Source organism: Gorilla gorilla, chromosome 10 (assembly GCF_029281585.2).
Source record: "Gorilla gorilla gorilla isolate KB3781 chromosome 10, NHGRI_mGorGor1-v2.1_pri, whole genome shotgun sequence".
In the NCBI taxonomy this organism is placed as follows: Eukaryota; Metazoa; Chordata; class Mammalia; order Primates; family Hominidae; genus Gorilla; species Gorilla gorilla.
Window position 1 is genome coordinate 90,683,809 of NC_073234.2, and position 27,964 is coordinate 90,711,772.

The 27,964-nt window shown below is 36.3% G+C and overlaps 2 protein-coding genes across 5 annotated transcripts in view; one reads left to right on the plus strand and one right to left on the minus strand.

The window, feature by feature from the left end:
- Positions 1–7,895, plus strand: part of GLIPR1L1 (GLIPR1 like 1) — a 35,903-nt gene extending 28,008 nt beyond the window's left edge. The window contains 3 exon segments of the mRNA XM_004053591.4: positions 734–822; positions 7,589–7,615; positions 7,710–7,895. Of these exon segments, the coding sequence (XP_004053639.1) occupies positions 734–822; positions 7,589–7,615; positions 7,710–7,801 (208 nt within the window). The 3' untranslated portion in view covers positions 7,802–7,895.
- Positions 1–27,964, minus strand: part of CAPS2 (calcyphosine 2) — a 114,744-nt gene that overhangs the window by 86,214 nt on the left and 566 nt on the right. The window lies entirely within an intron of this gene.

Consider the following 27,964-nt stretch of genomic DNA (forward strand, 5'->3'; position numbering starts at 1 on the left):
GAAGGCCATGGTATTCTCATGCACTGTTAGATCTGTGTCCCTATAATGATGCATGTATGAATGCTTTCAACATTCATAGCAACCCTATTGGTAGTGACCAAAAACTTGACCAACCCAAATGCCCATCAATGGAAGAATATGTAACTAAATTGTGGCATATTCTTTAATGGAATACTACTCATGTTGTTATTTTTTATTTGTGTACTCTAAGTTAAAGTAATACATTTTTAAATCTTTCACAGATAGAAGATAAAGAAAGAGGCTTTGAAAAATTTATGGCTTATACTATTAAAAATCAGGCATAATAGCTGTCAAGTCATACATCATCAAATAGAACTAGATAAGGACTATGATATTATACTGTAAAATTAAAACATAAAACACATGTTTATGTTCATACTTAAATATTATTTCATGTACAAAATGAAGAAATAATCATACTACCTATGACAAAAACTTTGCAACTATCACATGCATAATTACACTGGGTTCACATCTCGTTATTCTTCTATAGAATATTCAAGAATAGAACGTCCACGTGATTCGTCCTGTAAGGAATTGTTTTAATAGCTTATTTTAACAAAAGAAATGAAAATAAAATTGAGACATATTATTATTTTTCATTTTCAACATTTATGACTTAATAAATGACTAAAACAACTTGCATACCTGCATGAACAAAATTGGAGAAATTAACAGCCATTTGGCTAATCAATGATTCTCTTTTTTACAGAGGAAATTTTGCAAATATGCCTCCTTATGTAAGAGGAGAATCTTGTTCTCTCTGCTCAAAAGAAGAGAAATGTGTGAAGAACCTCTGCAGTAAGCAAAAATATATATATTATTACATTTAGAGAGTAAAGTTTCCACATATTTATTAAATTTTAAAATTTGGCTTCTCAAGTTTACAAATTATGGACAAGATTTGACTGCTGTTATCTGATGATATAAATCATGTCATAAATTTTAATACTTAAACTCAGATGATTCCTGCTTTCTTCACTGATTACTCCCCCTCTGAAGCTAAAGAGCAGAAAGGAATGAGGTACAACCATGATTCAATTTGCTGCTGCACTGAAAATAACTATGGGTTGAAATGCTTCTTATTTTTACTCGCTTTCATTGACCTCTTGTTATTAGTTATTAGAATAGTGACCCATTCAGAAGTAATTTGTTAGTCAATGTCCAAAGTAATTATGATTTAAAACTAACATGTTTCTCTTTCATGATCAGCTTTTTGGTTCTCAAAACAAATACGCTTTTTAAGACTAAAAGTATAAATTTTGGGCAGTGAGGCCAGAGGAAAAAAAATGGAGCCATGTGTCAACAAAATATCAAACTCTGTAAAACATTTGAAGAGATTTATTCTGAGCAAATATGAGTGACCAATGGCCTGTGAGACAGCCCTCAGGAGACCCTGAGAACATGTGTCCAAGGTGGTCAGCCTACAACTTGTTTTTTACATTTTAAGGAGACTAAGACATCAATCAATACATGCAAGATGTACATTAGTTCTGTCCAGAAAGGCAAGACAACTGGAAGTAGGGCTTGCAAGTCAAAAGTCAAAGGCAGATTCAAAGATGTTCTGATTGGCAATTGGTTGAGTTAAGTAATTGTCCAAAGGCTTACAATCAATAGAAAGGAATACCTCGGTTAAGATAAGGGGTTGTGGAGACCAAGGGTTTATTAAGTAGACGAAACCTCAAGATATCAGGCTTCTGAGAGACTAGATTGTAAATGTTTCTTATCAGATTGAAAGAGTCTCTTCTATTAGACTTAAGATCTGTATTGGTGTTAATGCTGGTCAGCTTTTTCTGAATTCCAAAAGGGAGGAAGGTATAATGAGACATGTCTGACCTCCCCTTTCCCATCACGGCCTGAACTAGTTTTTCAGGTTAACTTTGGAATGCACCTTGCCAAAAGTAGAGGTCCATTCAGATGGTTGGGGGGCTTAGAATTTTAGTTTTGGTTTACATTCTCCCCCTTCTGGCCAACATTTGCCATAGGCAAGATCAATGGCCAGTAAACATTTACTTTATCGCATAGTGTTGTCAGGGCGGCATGGCTGCCTGCCCCAGGTTCATCCTGTCCCTCAGTGGAACCCCTATTGCCAAGGGACCTAGATCCAAAAACTTATAGCCAATTTAAATGTTCCAGCCCAGATGGGAATGGACATGGACAGGCATTCATTAACTGTTAAATTTTTTTAAGTAATATAAAAGCCAACAAACAAAAACACAAAGGTGAAGATACAAAATTGACTTATCTTTAACTTCTATACATTGAGCTGCTGTAATCTTGGTTTTAGTTACAGACTTATAGCAATTAGCTACACAGAACATAAGCATTATTAAAACCTTTTAAGCTAAGGAATTTAGAGCTTTTTGTTGTGCCACATTTGTTTTTGTTGTCTTTAGTAATGTGTCCCAAGGTGTCTGATAAAAATTTTTAATATATATTTATCTGCATAAATCTCATAACTGGGAGTACCCAGGAGGCTTTGTCATGGGTATCTTTATATTCTTTCAGTAATAATTTGTTGTTAATTCTACAGGAATCAGCAAATTATTTATGGTTAGAATGGATTAAAAGGTGCCACATAACAGCTCAGAAGGCAAAGTCCCTGTTTTACCAGCTGTTTAGGCATCTGTGTACCCATCCTTCATTGAGAGGATCTGAACTAATTATATCCCTCAAAACCAGCCCTTGTAATCTCATGCAACCACCTCTTGCACAATAGTCCCTGGGCCTAGAGGGAAGGTGCTTGTATAGTTTTAGCAACAGAGCATATGCAAAGAAAAGCAGATCAGGCTCAATGGGATTCCAAATGAGGAACATCTGCAGGTTTTGTCAAATCATCTGTTGTCTTCAGAATGCCATGATTCTGGTTTTCCTGGAAGAAGTAAAACCATGAGCAATAAATCACATTAATAATTTGACAATTAAAAAAGAATGTGTGTGTTAGAACAGAAAAAGGAAAGTATTCATTAGAACAGAAAAAGGAAACTATTCCACTAGGGCACTAACTAAAAACATAAAAAATTATAACCTGGTACTCTTTAGAGGATTACTGTAGCCAAGAGATAATTCATAATTCCTTTTACCTTCTTTTGCATATAACTTTTAAATAACCTTTGAATGAAACAAACATTATTTACCTTTCAATAAGAATACATTTTTTAAAAAATGTTTTCCTATCATTTTTTAAGTTGGATGTTGCCCAGAGAGTTAATGAATATACATTGTTAAATATAACTTTAGATTCAAACAAACTTTAGACAAGTTTTTTACAAACATTTATTCTATTACATTCACCTCATTATTTAATAGTTCACCTACAGTATTTATAAAAACTGTGATAGTCATCATTTAAAATTATTTCCCTGTTAACCATTTTTATACCCTACGAATTGTGGGTGTTTAGTCAAGAAATAAACTTAAGGCTAACCATATCAGTATTTTACCAATAATTCAGTATGTAGCTGTTTTCATTAAACCAACAATACCAAATGTCTTATTTAGCAAAAATTACACAAGCAAAAATTATTCTGTTTTGGGCTGGCTTTATAGTTTTATAACCCTTGTGCAAAATTTTGACACCTTATAATATTTGCCAGGGATAAATATGAACCCACTTGATCAATAAACAAAGAAAAATGCAACAATTCTAATTCTAATGTTACTTTACGAAGAATTTTAAAGCCAGTTTATTTATTAAAGATTTTATTTCAGTCATGTGAACTTGAAAAGCATGTGGGCTTATTATTTTACTTAATTTATGACTACTCTTAACTTTAAGCCAATTTGGTACCTTGTGGCCATAATCCATAACAACACATAACATAAACACATACATACACACTCATAGAAAGATCCTACTTTTTATTTCAGAACTTTAGCCATAAGATATTAATACAAACTCACTCGTTTACAGAAAGGGAGAAGACTGGATCTAAACAGTGGGTTTTGTCTCAGTAGAAAAGTAACAGCAGATTTAAAGCAGGCAGAAAAGAAAATAGAGAAGTAGAGAACTTAGGAACTCTTGAGTTGCAGATTGACCTTTGGGCTATGAATTTTTCTTTGACGTAATTTGCCTATTAGCTTAAAATGTGCAAAACAGACCATAATATGTAACTAGTTTGGGTACTAGTAAACCTGGCATGCCCTCAAACTTTTTCATTTTGCACAAACGCTTGCAAAGAGAGGCACCCTAAAACTAACACGGCACCTCAAAGTGGATCATTCTCCTTGTCTTTCCTCTTTTTCAGATTGTTGTTCACTTTTTTTTTTTCTTAAAAGGAGGAATGGAGCTGTGGCCTAGGGTTTTTTTGTGTTGTAGATCAATGTGTGCTGATTTTGGGTGAGACTGCAGTGTTTTACCAATGAGTCATTTGCACGCTCTTATGTGTCTCAGTTTCTCTCTCCAGAGGTCTATCACCTCTGAGAAGGCTAAAAATGCCAAGTGAACAGCTCTATATGCATTTCTTGAATGAGTCTTTTAAAACTAATTTTGTTGAGGGTTCCCTGTAGGGCCACTGCATGTCAAAAGGGGTTAACCACCCAGACATTCCCACTCAGTCCCTAGTCACCCAAGGGGCAGCTTGCAGCTTGGAGTAACAAAATGTCCTTTCTCTTCAGAGCTGAGGAGGTAAGTCTCTCATTTATCTCTAAAAATGACAGTTTAAGTTTCTCACAAAAATGCACAGACAAGCCAACTGCGATTAATTTGGGGAGAAAAAGTAATGGAGAAGACACTTTAGAATACACCTCCAAAGTAGAAACCAAATAGGGTACCCAAAAGGCGGGGGTTCTCCTTGGCTTTAGAAAAAGGCAGTGGAGAAGATCCTTTAGAATGCACCTCTAAACTAGAATTAGGATCCTAAACAACAACTTCCTAGGAGGAGAAAAAAAAAAAAGAACTTTTTGACTCTTTCGTAGTAACACTTAGCTTAAAACACAAACATATTGCATAACTATACCAAAGTATTTTATTTCTTTATGTCCATCTATAAGCTTTTTTCCACTTACAATTTTTATTTTACTGTTTAAACTTTTTGTTAAAAACTGAAATACGAATACACACATTAGCCTAGGCCTACACAGGGTCACAGTCATCAATATAACCACCTTCCATCTCCACATCGTGTACCACAGGAAGATCTTGCACATCAAATTATATTCTTTTTTGTAATATATTTGTTATTATAAATATTTTAGAATTTTATTTTATAATTGATTTTATTGGCTTAAAAAATTTAAATGCTTTTGTATATTAGTCTATTAACAGTTTTACCAAACTCTCTTATTATTTCTGACAGTTTATTGATTTTCTTGGATTTTATATGTTGACAAATCATGTCTTCTGTTAAAAATAATGCAAGTTTTGTTCTTTCTTCTAATCTTTATATTCATTATTTATTTCACAAATATTAACAGATAGTTCATTCATTTCTCCAGTGCAATGTTGAGCATAAGCTGTAACAATAGACACACCCTTCTATTATTCTTAAATTTAAAGACAATGTTTCACCATTGTGTATGTTTGTTTTAGATTATTTTCATTGGTCCTCATAGCCAGGTTATAAAAGTTTTCTCTTTTCCTTATTTTGCTGAGTTTTTAATTTGAATAAATGTTAACTTTAACAATTTTTTCCTGCATCTCTTGAAATAATGCTATTTCTTTCCTTTTAATGTCTTAATGTTGTAAACTGTATCAAAGGGTTTCTAATATAACACAGCTACACTGTAAAATTTCAAAAGGTAGCAGGAGTTAAGTGATGCCCCAGTAATACAATATTACATTATTCTTTCATTCTCGTGATAAATCCAGTTTGGTCATGAGGTTTCCTTAAGAGATGGCTAGATTCTTTTTAACTTTTTATTTACAATTTTTTACATTTATTTTTAGAATTGTGCTTGGCCACATAATTTTCCTCCTGCATTTTTCCTTATTTTGCTGAGTTTTTAATTTGAATACATGTTAACTTTAACAATTTTTTCCTGCATCTCTTGAACTAATGCTACTTCTTTTCTTTTAGTGTCTTAATGTTGTAAACTGTATCAAAGGGTTTCTAATATAACACAGCTACACCGTAAAATTTCGAAAGGTACCAGGAGTTAAGTGATGCCCCAGTAATACAATATTACATTATTCTTTCATTCTTGTGATAAATCCAATTTGGTCGTGAGGTTTCCTTAAGAGATGGCTAGATCCTTGTTAACTTTTTTTATTTACAAATTTTTGCATTTATTTTTAGAATTGTGCTTGGCCATATAATTTTCCTCCTGCATTTTTCCTTGATTTTTGACTTCAAGTTTGTATTCGACTCATTTTAAAAAGTTGGCATTTGGACATAATTTTGCCTTTAGTATTTTGGTTACAGTGTGTATAAGATTCTGATTAATCTTTTAATGTTTAGTAGACATTCTCTGTAAAGCTATTTTGTTCTAGTGTAAGTGTGTTATGTGTAAGTTTTAATTACTGACTAATTTTTTTCATCATTATGGGATATTTGGGTTTGTGGAAGACTTTAGTAAATTTTCTGTTTTATCCACATTTCAATGAAATTCTCATATTTTTATATGTACTTCATGTGTAGTTATGTTTCATTTATGTTCTATGACTTTTGACTTGTACTTTTTCTCTTTTTTGTTGATCAATCTTTATCAGAAAATATATTTTAGCTTGGTTGGCTTCTTATTTGAGAGATAGGCAATATAGCATAACAGTTATATACATAGACCTTGGAGTCAGATGGTTTAACTCAAGAGGTGATTAAGCATATTAAATATGATTAAATACACAAAATTATTTGAGCCTCTCAAAAAGTAATTTTTCAATACATTTTAGCTATTACTATAATTCAGTTCCAAATTTTCTATCATTTAACCCAGTTTATATTTTGTAGCATTCATCGCTGACATTATCACTTTTACTCGTCTTATTTATTTATTTAATTTTGAAATTGAGTATAGATTTTTCTCTCCTCATTTTTCCACAATAAAAGGGATTTTATTTTTTGCTGGTAACCATTATATCCAAAGCTAGAATCATGCTGAATATGTAGTAGAAAGTCAAAAAAATTAATTAATTTTTTTAAAGTAGATTATTTCCTAATGAAGTGCTGGATGCTATTAGAATGGTAAACTGGGGAGGAAAGTTTGATGTGGAAAAGACATCGAGAAATATTTAGAGTAAGGACCATTACAGAAATGAAAGAGATTGTTAATGAGTTCTGCATACAAAAAATTCAACATGAAGAAATTACGTTTCTTCAGGGACTTGAATTGGGAATGAAAGCGTGGGAAAAATAAAGTTAACTACTTTATAGCTTTTTCTGGTTTTGACTTTTGTGCCTTCAACACTCAGAGGTGTTTCAGAAATATTTGTTGATATAACACTGTTGGTAGGAAGCATCGTGAAGAGTTTTAAGTACTGTAGGATTGAGTAGGAAAGTTTCATTTTCTTGTTAAAAAGTCAAACTAATTTTTGTCAGTTGATTGTCTTATTCTAAAAGCCATAAAAGCAAAGAAATATCTTTTCTTGTTTTATAATATTTTATAATATTAACTTTAATTTTTACTTTAGGGACTCCACAACTTATTATACCTAACCGTATGTATCAAAATATTTTAGTATTAATTAAATTATTTCCTCCCATTGAAAATCAATTGAACTCTTAACTATTCTGGTTTTTTGTTTTTGACAGAAAATCCATTTCTGAAGCCAACGGGGAGAGCACCTCAGCAGACAGCCTTTAATCCATTCAGCTTAGGTTTTCTTCTTCTGAGAATCTTTTAATGTCATTTATATACAAAAGAAATTCTCAAATGTTAAAATAAAGGAATAGTTTATTGCTTAATATAACTTATCATCATTTTGCTTCTTTATTGAATCTTCTACACTCTTGCCTGATACCTAAATTTAATGTTTGTTTTTAACTCAAAAAATGTATTGTAGTATGGAAAATGGATAGCAGTAGAATAAAGTCTTAAGATTATTTTCTAATTACAAATCCATATGTATATCAAAAGTGTTCCACTCTTTAATTTTCTAATGAGAATGGATTGTCATTTTAGTTATAGTACATTTAGAGAACTAAAGACATTTCAGATATCAAATAGTTTCCTTATATACCAGTAGTTTCCTTTATGAATACCATCAACATCATTCAGAAACAAAATGTTACTGAGGAAAGTTTTTTCAGATAGCATGTAATGTTATACATTATGGCCATAATCAATGGTTGGGGAATAAATCAATGAATTAAACTCAAAAAGGAAAATTAACTAAATTTTCAACCTTTAAAAAGTAAATATATGTTCTGCAAATTAAAGTCACACTCTTCTAGGAGATTTATTTTTAAATATGCCCCACAGAAAATAAAAGGATGCTAACAGCATATCTTTTAAAAGCCATATAAAATGAGTATAGGTAACAACATTTCTACAAACCAGATAATTATTCAGTTCTGGCATTTCTTTTTTCTGAAGGAAGAAAACATAATATTTAATAAATTCAGTTATCGAAATCATCAATGCTGAATTGTTGACTCCTGTGGAGTAAATTATATGGATGTTTTTCTTCTCAACTAAGGCAAGCTCCAGCTTCCCTCAGCTATTGTATTAGGGCTCTCTAAAGGGACAGAACTACTAGGTTATATGCATGTATAAATGAGAATTTATTAAGGAGAATTGACTCACATGATCTAAAGGTGAAGTCCCATCTGTAAGTTGAGAAGCAAGGAAGCCAGCAGTAGCTCAGTCCAAGTTTCAAAATCTCAAAAGTCGGGAAGCCGACAATTCAGCCTTCAGTGTGTGGCTGAAGGCCTGAGAGCCCCTCGTAAACCACTGATGTAAATCCGAGAGTCCAAAAGACGAAGAGCCTGGAGTCTTATGTTTGAGGGCAGGAAGCATCCAGCACACGAGAAAGATGAAGGCTGGAAGATTCAGCAAGTCGGCTCTTCCATCTTCTCCTGCCTGGTTTATTCTAGCTGGCAGCCGACTGGATGTTGCCCACCCACATTGAGGTGGGTCTGCTTTTCCCAGTTCACTGCTCTCCTTTGGCAATACTCTCACAGACACACCCAGGAACAATACTTTGCATCCTTCAATAAAGTTGACAATATTAACCATCACAAGTCCACCCCTTGTCTACTTGAAAAATACACATCTCCTGAAATCATATATAATCTCCAAATAAAGACAATAATAAGGTTATAATTATGTCTAATATAATACAGCTATCCTTTGTACAACCGGAAGTGCTCTAATCGTTAACCTAAATGTTATTACATAAAGTTAAGAACACTTAAATGTCTAAATGAAGTCAGTAAATCTTATGTCACATGATAAAGGAAAAATAGAGGGAATAAAATGAAGATACTTTCTTAGTACAAGTGTATACATGCACAAACATATTCTTAACAAAATAAGGAGAAAATACTTACGACAATTACAGTCCTCGTTTCTGCAACTGGTCACGTGGTTGTATTTATGACTACCTGTTGTTAGTTTCCCATTGACCTTAATCACAGGCATGGCAAAACTAAGAAACGCTCTATGGAGTCTCCTGTATTCCATACATACTCTTCCTTACCTCCATTAAGGAGTAGTAGGTTGATTTCATCTTTTTTGTTTGTTTGTTTTTTGTTTCTTTTTTGAGACGGAGTCTCTGTCGCCCAGGCTGGAGTGCAGTGGCACAATCTTGGCTCACTGCAACCTCCGCCTGCTTGGTTCAAGTAATTCTCCTGCCTCAGCCTTCCGAGTAGCTGGGATTACAGGTGCCCATCACTGCACCCAGCTAATTTTTGTATTTTTAGTAGATGGGGTTTCACCATGTTGGCCAGGCTGGTCTTAAACTCCTGACCTCAGATGATCCACCTGCCTCAGCTTCACAAAGTGCTGGAATTACAGGTGTGAGCCACCACACCCAACCTGATTTCATCTTGATAGTTTAAGTCAATCACCCCAGCCAACACCATAACTCTTGTTAGCCTGTTGACTTAGAGGTAGGAGGAGCCCAGAGTGACCAGGTGGCAATCCTAACCTCCAGTTTAATAGAATACTTCTTGTATCTCCTGGTGGCAGCATTTCTCCCTCTGGAACTAAGATCTGTAGACCAGCAGAACGTAATGTCATGGGAACAGGAAGCAAAAATTTTGCTAGTGGATCACTAGGGGAGATGGTGAGTGGTGCCACTTCCACTTCCACCCTTTGATGCCTGGACTCGTGAATCCTGGCTATGGGAGAAACTGTGCCATATATTGGATGCTGATTCAGAGCATACATAGCTTCTGAAGAACTTTGCCCCAGCTCTGTAAAGTATTGTCACCTAGTTGGCGTAATTATGACTTCAAAAGGCAATCCCACCACTCTATCAATCCAGCTGCTTCAGGATGATGGGGAACACGGTAAGACCAGTGAATTCCATGAGCATGAGCCCACTGTTGCACTTCTCTAGCCACAAAGTGAGTGCCTTGGTTAGAGGCAATGTTGTGTAAAATACAATTATGGTGGATAAGACATTCTGCGATTCCACAGATGGTAGTCTTGGCAGAGGCATTTTGTGTGCAGATAGGCAAACCCAGATCCAGAGTACATGTCTATTCCAATGAGGATAAATCACTGCCCTTTCCATGACGGAGGCAGTCCAATGTAATCAACCTGCCACCAAATAGTTGTCTAACCACCCCAAGGAATGGTGCCATATCGAGGGTTCAGTGTTGGTCTCTGCTGCTGGCACATTGGGCACTCAGCAGTGGCTGTAGCCAGGTCAGCCTTGGTGAGTGGAAGTCCATGTTGCTGAGCCCATGTGTAACCTTCATCCCTGCCACGATGGCAACTTTGTTCATGAGCCCATTGGGTGATGACGGGGTGTCTGGGGAAGAAAGTTGAGTGGTGTTCACAGAATGAGTCATCCTATTCACTTATTATTAAAATCCTCCTCTCCTGAGGTCAACCTTTGGTGAGCATTCACATGAGATACATATATCTTCAGTTTTTGACCAATCATAGAGGTCCATCCACATACCTCTTCTCCAAATTTCTTTGTCATCAATTTTCCAATCATGCTTCTTCCAAGTCCCTGACCATCCACCCAAACCACTCGCTACAGCCCATGAATCACTATATTATCAAACATCTGGCCATTTCTCCTTCCAAGCAAAGTGTACAGCCAGGTGCATTGCTCAAAGTTCTGCACACTGGGGAGACTTCCCTTCACCAGCATCCTTCAGGGATACCAAGAAAGGGGCTATGGTGCTACAGCTGTCCATTTTGGGGTGGTGTGTGTATATCATGCAAAACCATCTGTAAACCAGGCCCTAGTCTTCTTTTCCTCTGCCAACTGATCATAGGGAACTTCTCATGAGGCCATCGATGCAGGCTGGGGGAGAGAAGGCAGGATGGCAGGAGTGGGGGCCATGGTCATTTGAGCCACTTCCTCATGTAACTTGTGCCTTCAGGATCTACTTGCGCCCCATCATGTATATACCACTTCCATTTGATGATGAAATGCTTCTGTGCATGCCTAACTTTATGGCTAGATGGGTCAGAAAGCACCCAGTTCATGATAGGCATTTCAGGTTGCATGCTAACTTGATGACCCATAGTCAAAAGTTCAGTTTCTACTAAAGCCCACTTACAGGCCAAGAGCTTTCTCTCAAAATGAAAGTAGTTATCTGCAGAAGATAGCAGGGCTTTGCTCCAAAATCCTAGGGGTCTCTACTGTGATTCACCTATGGGAGCCCACCGAAGGCTCCTAACAGCATCTTATCTGCCACTGACGCCTTAAGCATAATTGGATCTGCTGGGTCAGATGGCCCAAGTGGCAGAGAAGCTTGCACAGCAGCCTGGACCTGTTGCAGAGCCTTCTCCTATTCTAGACCCACACTCAAAACTGGCAGCCTTTCAAGTTACTCGACAGATGGGTCAGAGTAACACACCCAAATGAGGAATGTGTTGTCTCCAAAATCCAAATAGGCCCTCTAAGCATTGCGCCTTTTTCTTGGTTGTAGGAAGGGCCAAATGCAACAACTTATCTTTCACCTTAGAAGGAATATCTCCACAGGCCCCATAGCACTGGACCTCTAGAAATTTCACTGAAGTAGAAGGTCCCTGAATTTTAATGGGGTTTATTTCCCATCCCCTCGCATGCAAATATCTCACCAATGAGTCCAGTGTCTTTGCTTTTTCTCACTCATTGGGTCCAATAAGCATTATGTTATCAATGTAATGGGCCAGTGTGATACCTTGTGAAAGGGAAAAGTGATCGATATTTCTGCAAACAAGATTATGACATAAAGCTGGAGAGCTGATATATCCCTGAGGTAGGACAGTGAAGGTATACTGCTTGCTTTGCCAACTGAAGGCAAATTGTTTCTGGTGGGCCTTATGGACAGGAATCAAGAAAAAGGCATTTGCCAAATTAATGGCTGCATACCAGGTACCAGGATATGTGTTAATTTGCTTGAGCTATGAAACCACACATGGTACAGCAGCTGCAATTAGAGTCACCACTTGGTTAAGCCTAGGATAATTCACTGTCATTGTCCAAGATCCATTTATCTTCTGCACAGGCCAAATGAGAGAGCTGAATGGGGATGTGGTGGGAATCACCATCCCTGTTTCTTTTAAGTCCTTGATGGTGGCACTAATCTCTGCAATCCCCCCAGGGCTGCAATATTGTTTTTGATTTACTATTTTTCTAGGTAGAGGCATCTCTAATGGCTTCTTTTTGGCCTTTCCTACCACAATAGCCCTCACCCTATCGGTCAGGGAGCCAATGTGGGGATTCTGCCAGCTGCTAAGTATGTCTATGCCTATTACGCATTCTGGCACTGGGAAAATGACCACAAGATTCATCCAGGGACCCACTGGCCCCACTGTGAGTCAGAACTGAGCTAAAATTCCATTAATTACCTGACCTCCATAAGCCCCTACTTCAACTGGAGGACCACAATGACGTTTTGGATCCCCGGGAATCAATGTCAGCTCAGAGCCAATATCCAGTAGTTCCTGCAAGGTCTCATCAGTCCCCTTTCCCCAGTGCATAGTTACCCTGGTAAAAAGGCAGAGTTCTCCTTGGAGAAGGATGGGAAGAAGATGAACAGTACAAATTTTTGGTAGTATAGTGGGGTCCTTCTTCAAGGGAATCCAGCCTCCTCTTTATTCAAGGAGTTCTGCGTCTGAAAGTGGTTCAAGTCTGGAAACTGATCGAGGGTCTGTGATTTGCTATTTTTATAATACAAATTAGTCTTTTGTCCACTCGACCTGAAAGTTTTCTGCCTATACAAATTAAGTAACAATGCTGTAGGCTTCCTATCAATTTTACTTCTAGAAGCACCATAATTAATTAGCCAGTGCTAGAGGTCTACACGAGTCATACTATTCTGATTGCTGCTTTGGCTGTGCTGTCCATTATGGTAATTATGCCCACCTTGTCTTTGACGGTTGAGTGCCACTACTTGGCCCCTGCCACCTCGGGATCCAATTATTCCCATTGAATGTAAGTTTTCCAATTGAGTGACTGTGGTTCCCACTGTAAGATCTGGCATACAGAGAGGAGCAATTGCAGACTTCAAGGATGTAGGTACTCCCCTCACAAATCTGTTTTGCAAGGTATTGGTGAAGGGTATGTCTTCTGGATCTGCCCAGTTGGAATGAGTAGGTCTAAATGATGAATTCACTCTAGCATTTCAATCTCTCTAAGCCTTTGGATCCCTTCGTCTACATTAAACCAAGGGACATCTGGCATTTCCAGCTCACTCACAGTGGGCCATCGTTTGATCCATGTTTCAGCTAACCAAGCAAATAAACTATTAGAACTTTTTTTTAACTCCCCAAGCTGCAACATTAAATGAAGAATCCCTGTTTAGTGGGCCCATATCAATAAATTCAGCCTGATCCAACTTTATGTTTCTTCCACCATTATCCCACACCCTTAATATCCATTCCCATACCTGTTCTCCAGATTTCTGCTTATATAAATTAGAAAACTCAAGCCATTCTTTTGGAGTGTAGTGCACTTCTTCATGGGTCACACCCTGAACCTTACCTCTAGGGGCCTGCTGGGACTTGAGTCTAATTATAGGTCTAGAAGCAAACAGCAGTGTTGAGGATGTGTCCCAAGGAGAATCAGCTTTGTCTTGCCTGGCAACTGCCTCAGGCAGTACAGGGTTAATCTCCTGAAAGGTGGAAAGGCTGATGGCAGTATGGATGCGAGAGGGGATATTGCTACCACCTCTGGCAAAAAAGGCTCATCAGAATTTAGGAGCTCAGCGTCACCAGCCTCATCCCTCATCAGGGTCCTCCCACACATCCCCATTCCAAGTTGTAGGGTCCCATTCTTTTCCAATCAATGTCCTCATTTTAACAGTAGATACCTGGTGAGGCTGAGTGTGCACCTTTCATTGCAGGTCAGCCACTCGCATGATAAGAGCTTTTGTCTGATTTTCCACAATTTAGCCCTTTGTCTTCAGGAGTTAAGACTCTCACTCAGGGCAATCTTAGACGATCTGAGGCTCAGTATGGGCTTCTGGAGCTGGGAATTAGAATCACTGAGCTCATCATTTTCTTTCATCATTTTGTCCAGGGAATTTAGAAGCAACCAACCAACTTTATTATATTCCTTGATTCTCCACATATAGTTGAAGGTATTATGTATACAGTCACTAAACTCCTTGTTTCTCAAGAGCATTGAATCAGGAGTATCAATGCATTTATTTTGCATAACTCTTTAAACAGTTCATGCCAAGAACTATCAGTGTTCTCCATCCTATCAGAAGTAGAGTCCTTAGCATTTTTGAGTCTAATCAGATTAAGCAGCCAACTCCAGAAACCCCAAAACCAACTAAAGAAATCCATCCTTAAAATTCTGTTCCTCTAAAACCACTCCTGGTACCAAAATCTGTATTTGGCAGGGTTCCCTAAAGGGACAGAACTACTAGGATATGTGCATATATGAAAGGGGTTTATTAAGGAGAATTTACTCACACAATCACAAGGTGAAATCCCACGATAGGCCATCTGTAAGTTAAGAAGCAAGGAAGCCAGCAGTGGCTCAGCCCAAGTCCCAGAACCTCAAAAGTCAGGAAGCCCACAATGCAGCCATCAGTCTGTGAACAGAGGCCCGAGAGCCCCTGGTAAACCACTGGTGTAAATCCAAGAGTCCAAAAGCTGAAGAGGCGGGAGTCTGATGTTTGAGGGCAGGAAGCACCCAGCACAGGAGAAAGATGAAGGCTGAAAGACTCACAAGTCGGCTCATTCCACCTTCTTCTGCCTGCTTTATTCCAGCCACAGCGGCAGCTGACTGGATGGTACCTACCCACATTGAGGGTGGGTCTGCCTCTCCCAGTCCACTGACTCAAATGTTAATCTCCTTTGGCAACACTCTCACAAACACACCCAGGAACAATACTTTGCATCCTCCAATCCAATCAAGTTGACACTTAATATTAACCATCACAGATATATATATATATGTGTATGTGTGTGTGTGTGTGTGTGTCTATATATATATAAAATATCTGTAATATATATAATCATTTTAAATGTATTTTTAATAGAACTGAACATTGTTTTGTATATATTGTCAGATATCTAGGAATTTCCACATAGCTGGGTGATTGATACTTTTTTTCCTTTTTGAGACAGGGTCTCACTCTGTCACCCAGGCTGGAGTGCAGTGGTGCAATTTTGGCTCACTGCAACCTCCACCTACCAGGCTCAAGCAATTCTCCCACCTCAGAATCCCGAGTAGCTGGGACCACTGGCGTGTGCCACCACGCCTGGCTAATCTTTGCATTTTTTTGTAGAGATGGGGTTTTGCCATGTTGCCCAGGCTGGTCTTGAACTCCTAAGCTCAAAGCAATCCACCTCCCTCAGCCTCCCCAAGTGCTGCGATTATAGGCATGAGCCACTGCGCCTGGCCGATTGGTGCTATTTTTTATAAAGAAGCCAAGTAGTTTTATATTTAAGTCTGCTTACATCTGTCAGTGTTCTCCAGAGAAACACAACCAATAGCAGAGAGAGAGGGGGAGAGGGAGGAGAGAAAGAGGAAGAGGTGGAGTGGGAGGGGGAGAGGCAGAAAGAGATTTTTAGTAATTGGCTCACAGGATCCTGTGGACTAACAAGTGGAAATTTTTAGGGCAAGCTGTCAGGATGGAGATTTAAGTGAGTGTTGCTGTTGCAATCTCTAGTCCAAATGTTGAAAACTCAGGCAAAATGTTTATGTTGCAGTCTGGAGGCAGGATTTCTTTTTAAGAAAAACTCAGTCTTTGTACTTAAGGCCTTCAATTGGTTGAATGAGGTCCACTCACATCAAAAACGATAATCTGATTTACTTGAAGTCAACTGATTATAAATTTTAATCACATCTAAAAAAATATCTTTACAGCAACATCTAGACTAGTACAACCAACCAACTGGTCACTGTAGACCAGCCACATTGACACACAAAATTAACCATCACATTACTATTTGACATCACGTATATAGAGTCTTATATTTTTAGTAATGTAAGCTTTCACTATTTGTTTAACTATTGCATTGTTAAAATTCTCATCCATAATTACTTGCTTTTTAACTTGTGGTATGAAATAACCTAAAGGTAAATTCACATGTATGTAGAGTATATTTTTCTACCTATTGCTTTGTTTATCATTCTGTTATCTTCACGTATTTTTAATTAAACATTTTCATTAATAATTAAAACATCCTCTGATTTTTAATATAATTACTCCTTTACCCCTTTATACTTATTCATTCAAGAGCATATGATTTTCTTTAAGTCAGATTCAAATTTAAAATTTAAAATTTTTTTACAGAATTATATTCCCTGATGAAGAGGTACTTGTCAAAGAGTGTTAAATTAGCACTGCTATAGGAACTTTCAAGTTGTGACAGTTCTCAGAAAATGGAGTTTATTCACAGGACTTTGGGTCCATGCTAAAGCTATAAGCAGAGGCTAGAAAGGCAGAGCATCTCCATCTTATTAGTGGGCTTTCCTCTTACTGTCAAGAAGAGAAAATTCTGGGCCAAGGATATGTCTTTTTTATTTCTTGTGATCTTAACAACAGCCTCTTGACAGGACATCTTGGGAAGCCTGTCATTGCTTGAGGTTCCTTTACTCTGAGCAGACTGTTTATAGTGATTTTAAGTAACCCTCCTATTTCACTTAGTTTGGAATTGCTAGACAAACTGCTCTAGGCTTAGCTTTTTCAAACTACTGAGAATAGTTAACTCAAGATTTAAGTAGTGCATTTTTCAGGAGATTCTCTCGTCCTGCTAGGACAAGTTTGGGTTGTCAAACTCAAATAAGTGTGTGTTCCCAGAAATTGCTGAATCACTTCAAAACATGAAACAAAGAAATCAGATTTGCCAATAATAGTTGGGCCAGTTTTCTACCTCTTGGGAGAAATGGTGAAGAGATAGTTTAAACAGTATTCTCTGTAGTTTATTATTATTATTATTATGCATCCCTATCAGTAAAAAAAAAAAAAAAAATTGTAGAGTGACCAAAAATCCTAGTTTGCCTGAGACTGAGAGGTTTCCTAGAACATAAGAAAATATGCCCAGACTAGGACATTCTCTAACAAATGTGGAAGTGGTAACCCTTCGATTAAATCAAAAGGTACTATATGTACATTTAACTAAATGTATTATGTATATTTTTATAATAAAGTAATATATTACAAAATACATAACAATTGAACCTAAAAAGGATGAGGTAAAATAAATTTAAAAATAAGTGTTAAAGAGATGTTTATGCCAGGAATATAAGAAGAAACACTTCTGACAGTTTTATATTATTTGCTTGCATTTGTATCTTGACAACTATATTGAATCGGCAATTTCCTCTTAGCAATTTTTGCAGGATATGTGATCATTTTGAGATGGTTTGCTTAGTTAAAACTAGGTAATTTGAACTGTAATTAAATTTACCTGTGATCACTAACTGTACCAGGGGAAATAAATAAATTCCATTATCATCACTTCGAGTGGAACTCCCATTTTCTCTCAGGAAAGCAACATATCACTTGCCAATGTCCTCCAGACTAAAACTACCAGCAACTCACCTGTAGTTATATTCACTGGGTTTGCTTCTTGCAGCTAGGGAAACTACATTGATTATTATAAGAATAACTCAATAAATATTTATAAAGCACGCTCTCATGAAAACTAATATAAAAAAACATTTATTAAGCATGCCTAATATCTGGCACCATGCTAAGTGTTAATAATTATTTTTAGTTCTTGTGAATTCAATGAGTGAAAATAAGAGTATTTAAATTTAATAATAGTAATACCTAACAGTAGGTATTACTATGCCAAGCACTAAGTGCCTTACATCTAATAACTTATATAATTCCCTCAATAATGAGGTAGATGCTATTAACTTTTATTCCTCGAACTACCAGTAAAGCTAAACATATTTTCATAAACTACATTCAAATTTACCAACATATTGTTTGAGAGTAATTAAGAAAGGCTAGGAATGTTATTTTCACCTTTGATGAAAAGATTACAGGAAGATGTTTCAAACATATGACCATACTTCATATTGACCTAATGAATACAGAAGTAATGTACATTCAGGAGTCAAATTTTAATATAAATAGTCTCAGATTTATACTCAATTTTATGGCTCGGTCTTTTAGAGACTGATATGGTCTGGCTGTGTCACCACCCAAATCTCAACTTGAATTGTATCTCCCAGAATTCCCACATGTTGTAGGAGGGACCCAGGGGGAGGTAACTGAATCACAGGGGCCAGTCTTTCCTGTGCTATTCTCATGACAGTGAATAAGTCTCATGAGATCTGATGGGTTTATCAAGGGTTTCTGCTTTTGCTTCTTCCTCATTCTCTCTTGCCGCCGCCATGTAAGAAGTGGCTTTAGCCCTCTGCCATGATTGTGAGACCTTCCCTAGCCATGTGGAACTGTACTAAGTCCAATTAAACTTCTTTCTTTTGTAAATTGCCAAATCTCAGGTATGTCTTTATCAGCAGCATGAAAACAAACTAATACAGCGACAAACGATACTTTAGTTCCAGAGGTCCAAATTCCTCCTGGAATCTAGTTATATATACTCCATCATACCTATATGTGAAAAGAATAGATGCAGGATGAATATTTCAACTACACTGTTATTTAGACTTTTTTTTTTTTTTTTGGTAAATTACCTGTTCATTTTCTTCCTCTATTTTTCTAATGGTTCTGCTGTTATTCATTTTCTTAAGTTTTTTTTTTTTTTTTTTTTTGAGACAGAGTCTCGCTCTGTCACCAGGCTGGAGTGCAGTGGCACAATCTCGGCCCACTGCAACCTCCGCCTCCCGGGTTCAAGCGATTCTCCTGCCTCAGCCTCCCGAGTAGCTGGGACTACAGGCATGTGTCACCATGCCCAGCTAATTTTTGCATTTTTAGTAGAGACAGGGTTTCACCATGTCGGCCAGGATGGTCTCGATCTCCTGACCTCGTGATCTGCCCACCTCGGCCGCCCAAAGTGCTAGGATTACAGGCATGAGCCACCGCACCTGGCCTCTTACGAAATTTGAATGGCTCCCTGTGCATCTGGGATTTTAATCCTTGGACATCTTTCTAGCAAATTTCTCAGTTGACCTATTTTACATTTTAACGAAGTAAAGTCTATCTTTCTACCTTTCAAAGTTGGCTTTTATGTGTGGATCATTTTGGTTTTCTCCTTTAATGCTTCTCATGCACAATTATCTGAATCTTAAATTTGAATTATAGAAAAGATCAATCGAGTATGTATAGAAAAGAAACAATGAGAAAGAGTCAATAAAATAAAAACAATGTTTCTAATAACATCTATACAGAGAACAAAATAATACATTTTAGTATCTTCAGTCTTATCCCATGATCATTTTCAGTAAATGTAGATTAAAAATACATTTTTTAATTTGCTAGCTTTTATCCAAATCAAAAAGCATATGGAATTAGAGTATTATTTCCTTAAAATTTCAAGTGTAGACCAGGCATGGTGGCTCACACCTATAATTTCAGCACTTTGGGAGGCCAAGGTGGGTAGATCACCCGAGGTCAGGAGTTCAAGACCAGCCTGGCCAACATGGTGAAACCCCATCTCTACTAAAAATACAAAAATTAGCTGGGTGTGGTGGTGCGTGCCTGTAGTCCCAGCTACTCAGGAGGCTGAGTCATGAGACTCACTTGAACCCAAGAAGCAGAGGTTGCTGTAAGCCAAGATCATGCCACTGCACTCCAGCCTGGGCGACAGAGTGAGACTCCATCTCAAAAAAAAAAGAACAAGAATTTTAAAAAATAATTTCAAGTGCAGTGTACAAGTGTACAGAAACTGAGAACTTAAGGAAAGTCACAAATCATCTGAGATAAGCAAGAGGCTTAAAGTTTATTCCGAAATTGCTCTTGTTTTTAAAATTAAAGCTATATCTGTTATACACGACAACAGAAATATTAAATGGGTATGCAAAAAGTATATAAGTAGCAGAATTTAAATAATTTAATGAAACCTTATTTTCCACATTCCTTGTAAAGAAATAAATGACTCTGCCAATACCCTCTAACAATTCCAATGCCCTCAAGAAACCGAATGTGATAAATTATTTTCATCACTTTCAATATAAAATAACTTAAAACTGTTTTGCCCCAAATTTCAAAGTTCAAAAATCTACAACCATTCAAACCTTATTAGAAAATGTACACAACCTGTGATTTAATACATATTTCATGAAACTATGATTAAATAATTCTCATGTATTACATGCCTCTTTAAATTTTTTGAAAATATATATCATAGAATATAATGCATTAAAATTTTTTTATATGAAGTATATAATGGGAGCTGATTCACTGACAGATACGAAAGATTGAATATTTGCAGAACATTGTCAGCAAACCCCACTTCTTTCTACAGAAACCAAATGAGATGCTTTTGTGTGTCCTTCCATACTCCTATCTTAGTCACCTGGGCTTAAAATCTAGCTTTACAACACTAATCAAAAGAAACCAAGATAGCTATATTAATTTTGGCTGCAGCCAACTTCAAAACAAGGAAAGTTATCAGGAATAAACAGGGGCATTACATAATAATAAAGGGGTTAATTCTCCAAGAAGACATTACAATCCTTAATGTATATGCACCTAACAAGAGAGTGTAGAAATATATGAGACAAAACTGATAGAATGACAAGAAGAAATAGACGAATCTACTATCATAGTTGGAGACTTCAAAACACCTCTATCTGAAATGTATAGATTCAGCAGGCAGAAAATCAGTAAGGACATAGTTAAAGTCAACAACAACATCAATCACCTGGATGTAATAAGACGTCTATACATTATTCGACAATAGCAGAATATATATTCTCAAGCTCATATGAAACATTTACCAAAATAAACTATATCCTGGACCATAAAACACACCTTAACAAATTTAGAATAGAAATCATGTAATGCCTGCTCTCAGACCACTAGTAATTGAACTAGAAATCAGTAACAGAATGATAACCATAAAATTCCAAAATAAGAGATTAAATGGCACACTTCTAAATAACACATGGTCCAAAGAAAAAATCTCAAAAGAAATTTGAAAATATTTTTAAATAAGTGAAGACGAAAACAACTTGGCAAAATTTGTGGGATGCTGCAAAGCATTGCTTAGAGGTAAATTTGTAGCACTGAATAAATATATTAGAAAAGAAGAAAGATCTAAAATTGCATATGCTTTCACTGTGAGAAACTAGAAAAAAAAGAACAAATTAAACCCAAAGTAAGCAGAAGAAATAATAAAAATTTGAACAGAAATCAATAAAATTGAAAACAAAATTAATAGAGAAAATTAATAAAACCAAAAGCTGGTTTTTTAAGGCATAAATAAGATTGATAAGCTTCTAGCCAAGCTAACAGAAAAAGGGAAAAGACATAAATTATCAATTTCAGAGATGAAGGAAGGAACATCACTACAGATCTGATAAACATTAAAAGGATAACTGAGCAATACTGTGAACAACTCCACACCCACAAACTTAATAATCTAGATCAGTGGGCCAATTCCTTGAAAGACACATCTCTCACAACTCATGCAAGAAGAAGTAGACAATCTGAAGAGGCCTATACCTATTTAAGAAATTTAATTGAAAACTAATAACCTTCCAAAACAGAAAGCACCAGGCCCAGATAAATTCACTGGTGAATTCTACCAAAAATTTAAAGAAAAAAGTGATCAATTCTGTATAATGTCTTTCAGAAGATAAAAGCAAACAGAATACTTAACTCATTCTATGAAGCCAGCATTACCCTAATACCAAAATCCTGCAAAAACATTACAAGAAAAAAAATACTACAGACCAGCGTCTCTCATGAACATAGATGCAAAATTCCCCAACAAGATACTAAGCAAATTGAATTCAACAATGTATAAAAATAATTATATTACATGATGGAGTGGAATTTATTCCAGATTGCTCTGGTCTGAATATTTGTCCCCTCCAAACTCATGTTAAAATTTAATTTCCATTGAGGCAGTATTGAAAGGTGGGGCTTTAAAAAGATTATTGGGTTATGAGGGCTCTGCCCTCATGAATGAACCAATACATTCATAGATTAATGGATTAATAGGATAATAAGTTAATGGATTAATGGGTTATCACAGGAGTGAGACTAAAGGGCTTAGTAAAAAGGGGAAGAGGGACCAGAGCTAGCATGCCCAACCTTCTTGCCATATGATGCCCTGCACTGCCTCAGGACTTTGCAGAGAGTTCTCAACAGCAAGAAGGTATTTCACCAAATGCAGCCACTCAACCTTATGTTCTCAGCCTCCATAACTGTAAAAAATAAATTATTTTTCTTTATAAATTACCCAGTTTCAAGTATTCTGTTATAAGCATCAGAAAATGAACTAAGACATAGGTATACAAGCCTGGTTCAATTTGCAAATCAATTAATGTAATAAATCACATCAATAGGCTAAAGAAGAAAAATCATATGATTATATCCATAGATGCAGGAAGAGCACTGGACAAAATCCAGTATGAACTCATGATAAAAATTCTCAATAAACTAGGAATAGTAGGAAACTTCCGTGAGATATTGATAAAGATATCAATATTTACAAAAAAAAGTTATAGCTAACTGCATACTTAATGATGAGAAACAGGAAGCTTTCTCACTAAGATCAGGAACAAGGCAAAGACGCCCCTCTCATTACTGCTCTTCAACTTCATACTGGAAATCCTTGCTAATACAATAAGACAAGAAAATAAAAGGTTTATAGATTGAGAAGAAATAAAAATGTCTTTGTTTGCCGATGACATCATTATTTATGTACAAAATCCAAAGAATCAACAAACTCCTGAAACTAATCAATGATTTTAGCAAGGTTGCAGGATACGAGGTTAATATAGAAAAGTCAGTTACTTTAAATTGCTTTCCTATATACTAGCCATGAACAAGTAGAATTTAAAATTGGAAACATAATAGCGTTTAGCACACACAAACAAACACTTAGTCATAAATCTAACAAAATATTTACAAGATCTGTATGAGGAACACTACAAAAGTATGATAAAATAAATCAAAGAACTAAATAAATGAAGAAATATTCCTTGTTCATAAATAGAAAGACTAAATATTGTTAGGATATCAGTAATTCCCAATTTGATCTATTGATTTAATGTAACCCCAATCAAAATTTCAGCAAGTTAATTTGTGGAGACTGACAAAATTATTCTAAAGTTTATATGAAGAGGCAAAAAAACTCTGAACAGCCAATACATTGGATGAGAAGAACAAGGTTGCAGGACTAACACTACGTGACATTAAGACTTACTATAAGGGTACATGTCTCAGTCTGTTTTGTGCTGCTATCACAGAATATCTGATATTTGGTAATTTATAAAAAAAAAAAAAAAGATCAATTTCTTACAGTTCCGGAGGCTAGAAAGTCCAAGGTTGAGGAGCTTGCACCTGGTGAGGGCCTGCTGGCTGTGTCATCTGATGGCAGGAGTTCACAGAGGAAGAGAATGCATGCGCATGTGCAAAAGAAGGGAGCTGAACTCACTCTTTTATCAGGAACTCACTCCCTCAATATTTTACCAATCGTGTGATAATGGCATTAATACAATTCATGAGGACAGGGCTCTCATGAACCAATCACCTCTTAAAGATCCCACCCCTCAATGCTATTGTATTGGGGATTAATTTTCCAGCACATGAATTTAGGGGGACACATTCAAACAATAGCAAAAATACAATAATTTAAAAAGGATAGTATTGGTGAAAGTAGAAATAAATCCATGGAACAGAATAGAGAGCTGAGAAATAGAACAGCATAAATAAAGTCAACTGATCTTTAACAAAGGAGCAAAGGCAATATAATGGAGAAATGTAGTCTTTCCAACAAATGGTTCTGGAACAACTGAATGAATGTCCATATACAAGAAAAAAAAATCAGTCTAAGCACAAACTTTATACCTTTCACAAAAATTAATCAAAATGGATCACAGACCTAAATGTAAATACAAAAGTATAAACTCACAGAAGGTTATATAAGAGAAAATCTAGATGATCTTTAATTTGGCAATAACCTTTTAGATACAACACAAAAGGTATGATTTATGAAAGAACAAATCAATAAGCTGGGTGCCATTAAAACTAAAAATTTCTACTCAGCAAAAGACATTCTCAAGAGAATGAAAAAACAAGCCACGGCCTGGGAGAAAAATACTTACAGAAGATATATGCAATAAAAACTATTACGCAAAATATGCAAAGACTCTTTAAACTCAACAATCGAAAAACAAACAGCTTAATTTAAAAATGGGTCAAAAACCTTAATGGACACCTCACCAAAGAAGACATACAGTACTCAAATAAGCATATGAAAAGGTGCATCATATGTCAGCAGGAAAATGCACATTAAAATACCAGTGAAATACCACTACACACCTTTTAGAATGGCCAAAATCCAGAACACTGGCAACACCAAATGCTGACAAGGATGTGGAGGAACATGAGCTCTCATTCATTGCTGGTGGGAATGCAAAATGGCACAGCCACTTTGGAACACAGTTTAGTGGTTTCTTAAAAAACTGAACATTATGCTTACTGCCATAGTCTGTTTAATGTTGCTCATAAGAAAATACCTGAAACTGGGTAAGTTATAAAGAAAAGGAATTGACTTCTTAGAATTATGGAGGCTGAGAATTTCAAAGTCAAGGGGCCATATCTGGTGTGGCCCTTCTTGCTACTGGGGACTCTGCAGAATCCCAAGGCAGCACAGAGTATCACATGGTAATGGGGCTAAACTAATCCATTAACCCATTAATCTATGAATGGATCAATACATTCATGAGGACAGACCCAATCACTTCTTAAAGGCTCCACCTTTCAATACTGTTACATTGGGGATTTAGTTTCAACATGAATTTTGAAAGGGACAAATATCCAAACAATAGCACTTACTATAACATATAGTTATGATCCAGCAATCATGCTCATGGTATTTATCCAAAGGAGTTGAAAACTTATGTCTACACAGAAACCTGCACAAAGATGTTTATAACAACTGTATTCACATTTGCAAATTGATATGTTTTGGCTCTGTGTCCCCACCCAAATCTTACCCTGAATTGTAATAATCCCCACGTGTCATGGGAGGGACTAGGTGAGAGGTAACTGAATCATGGGGGGCAGGTTTTTCCCGTGCTGTTCTCATGGTAATGATTATGTCTCATGAGATCTGATGGTTTTATAAAGAGTAGTTCCCCTGCACATGGTCTCTTGGCTGCCACCATGTAAGATGTCTCTTTGCTCCTCCTTCGTCTTCCACCATGATTGCGAGGGCTCCCAGCCATGTGGAACTGTGAGTTCATCAAACCTCTTTCCTTTATAAATTACCCAGTCTTGGGTCTGTCTTTATTAGTGGCATGAGAATAGAATAATACACCAATACCTAGAATCAACCAACATGTCCTTCAGTAGCTACTGGAATAAAGAAATGTTGTCACATCCAGAAAATGAAAAATTATTCAGTGCTAAAAAGAAATTAGGTATCAAGCCACGAAAAGACATGGAAGAAATTTACACACATATTACTAAGTGAAAGAAGCCAATCTGAAAACACTACATACTGTATGACTCCAACCATATAACATTCTGGAAAAAGCAAAACTATGAAGACAGTAAAAAAAAAAATAAGTAGTTGCCGGGGTTAGGAGGCAGGGAGAGATGAATAGTCTGAGCACCGGGGATTTTTAGGCAGCAAAACGACTCTATATGATACTAAATGCTGGAAACATGTCATTATACATTTATACAAACCCATGAAATGTGCAACACCAAGAATGAGCCCTAATATACACTATGAACTCTGGGTGCGAATAATGGATAAATGTAGGTTCATCAATTGTAAATGTACTACTCTGTTGTGGGATGTTGATAATGAGGGAGTTTATGTATGTGTGGGGACAGGAGGTACATGAGAAATCTATGTACCTTCCTCTCAGTTTTGTTGTGAACCTAAAACTGCTATTAAAAAAGAGTCTATTTTTAGAAAAGGAATTGGTAAAAAAACAAAACAAAACAAAACAAAACAAAAAACACAAAAGTAGCTCTACCACTCCCTGGCTGGGTGGCCTCAGGAAATTTGATTTCTCTTTTTCTCAGTTGTTTTTCCATCTGTTAAAGGGATAATAACTATTTCTTAAGATTTGTGTGACTTGAGTGAGTTGACATTGTCCAAGCATTTTAAATAGTGCCTGACACATTAAATATTTGTGAAATAGATTAAAAATAGTATTCACCACTCTGTATTGTAACTGTTTGATGATTCATCTGTGTCACCTTTAACTAAAAGCTCCCTGTGGATAGACTCCATGTCTAGCTTGTTCAGCATTTGAGCCTTTAGCTGGGCTGTGAACACAGGAAGTACCAAGGAAATATTTATTGAATGAGATGTCTAGCAGTGGAATGGGCTTCCCTGTTGGTCTAATTATTTAAGAAAAGGATGTGATGATCACCTGTCAGTGATGTTCCGGAGAGTATACCTAACACAGAAGGCTAGCAATAGTGGCTAAAATTTCTTCCAAATCTAAGATTGCATTATTCTATTTATACTTTTTCTTTAGCATTTTTTGCAGTCTAACAACAGTACCACCATAATAAAAGAATTGCATCTTTCAGCACTTGCCACCTTCACCCTTAAATAGGTTCTAGCCATACTAAAATACTTCTAGTGTTTAGGATCTTCCCCTCCTTAGGCACATTACATGCTTTTCCCTTTGTTTAGAATGCTATCTTAGACTTGTCTGTTTCACTTTCTGTATACAATTTCCAGAAAGGCTTCCCTGGTCCTCCACAAGAGTACCAAGCGTCACTCACATGATGCAACAGAATTTTGGCTTTGTATTTATCACATGTTTTAAATACTGCCTGATTGCTAATTCACTAAATTGTAAGCTGCTTGAAAGCTGGATCTGTGTCTTGTCTACTGATCTTTCTCAATCACTTAAAACACTGCATAGTAGTAAGTATTCAAGGGCATGAATGAAACCATCTTACATAGGTCTATTGTTTTTCAATTGTGTGCATCACAGACAATTTTTAAAAGCACTTTTCTTTTTATAAATGTTTGGCTAACCTGTTACACTGTTTTGTAGTAAAATTCTCTCCCAATGTCAATTTTCCATATCAGCTTAATGCTATTAAGCACAATATGTAATATGCAAACGTGTATTCCAAAACTAATACTTGCTTTTTTTCCATGCTTAGAATTTAAAGTCTTCAAAGCAAGTTGGTTTTGTTTTGTTTTGTTTTTGAGGAAAATGTTTGGAGGTAAACAGATCAGGCCAAAATCAGCTAGATATTAGCCAATTTTGTCTGGAACAAAAAAAGAAAACAAAAGAGTTCGTTCTTACTGTGAATGCCACAATTAGTGAAAAAGATGAATCTTGATATTCCGGGCTGTC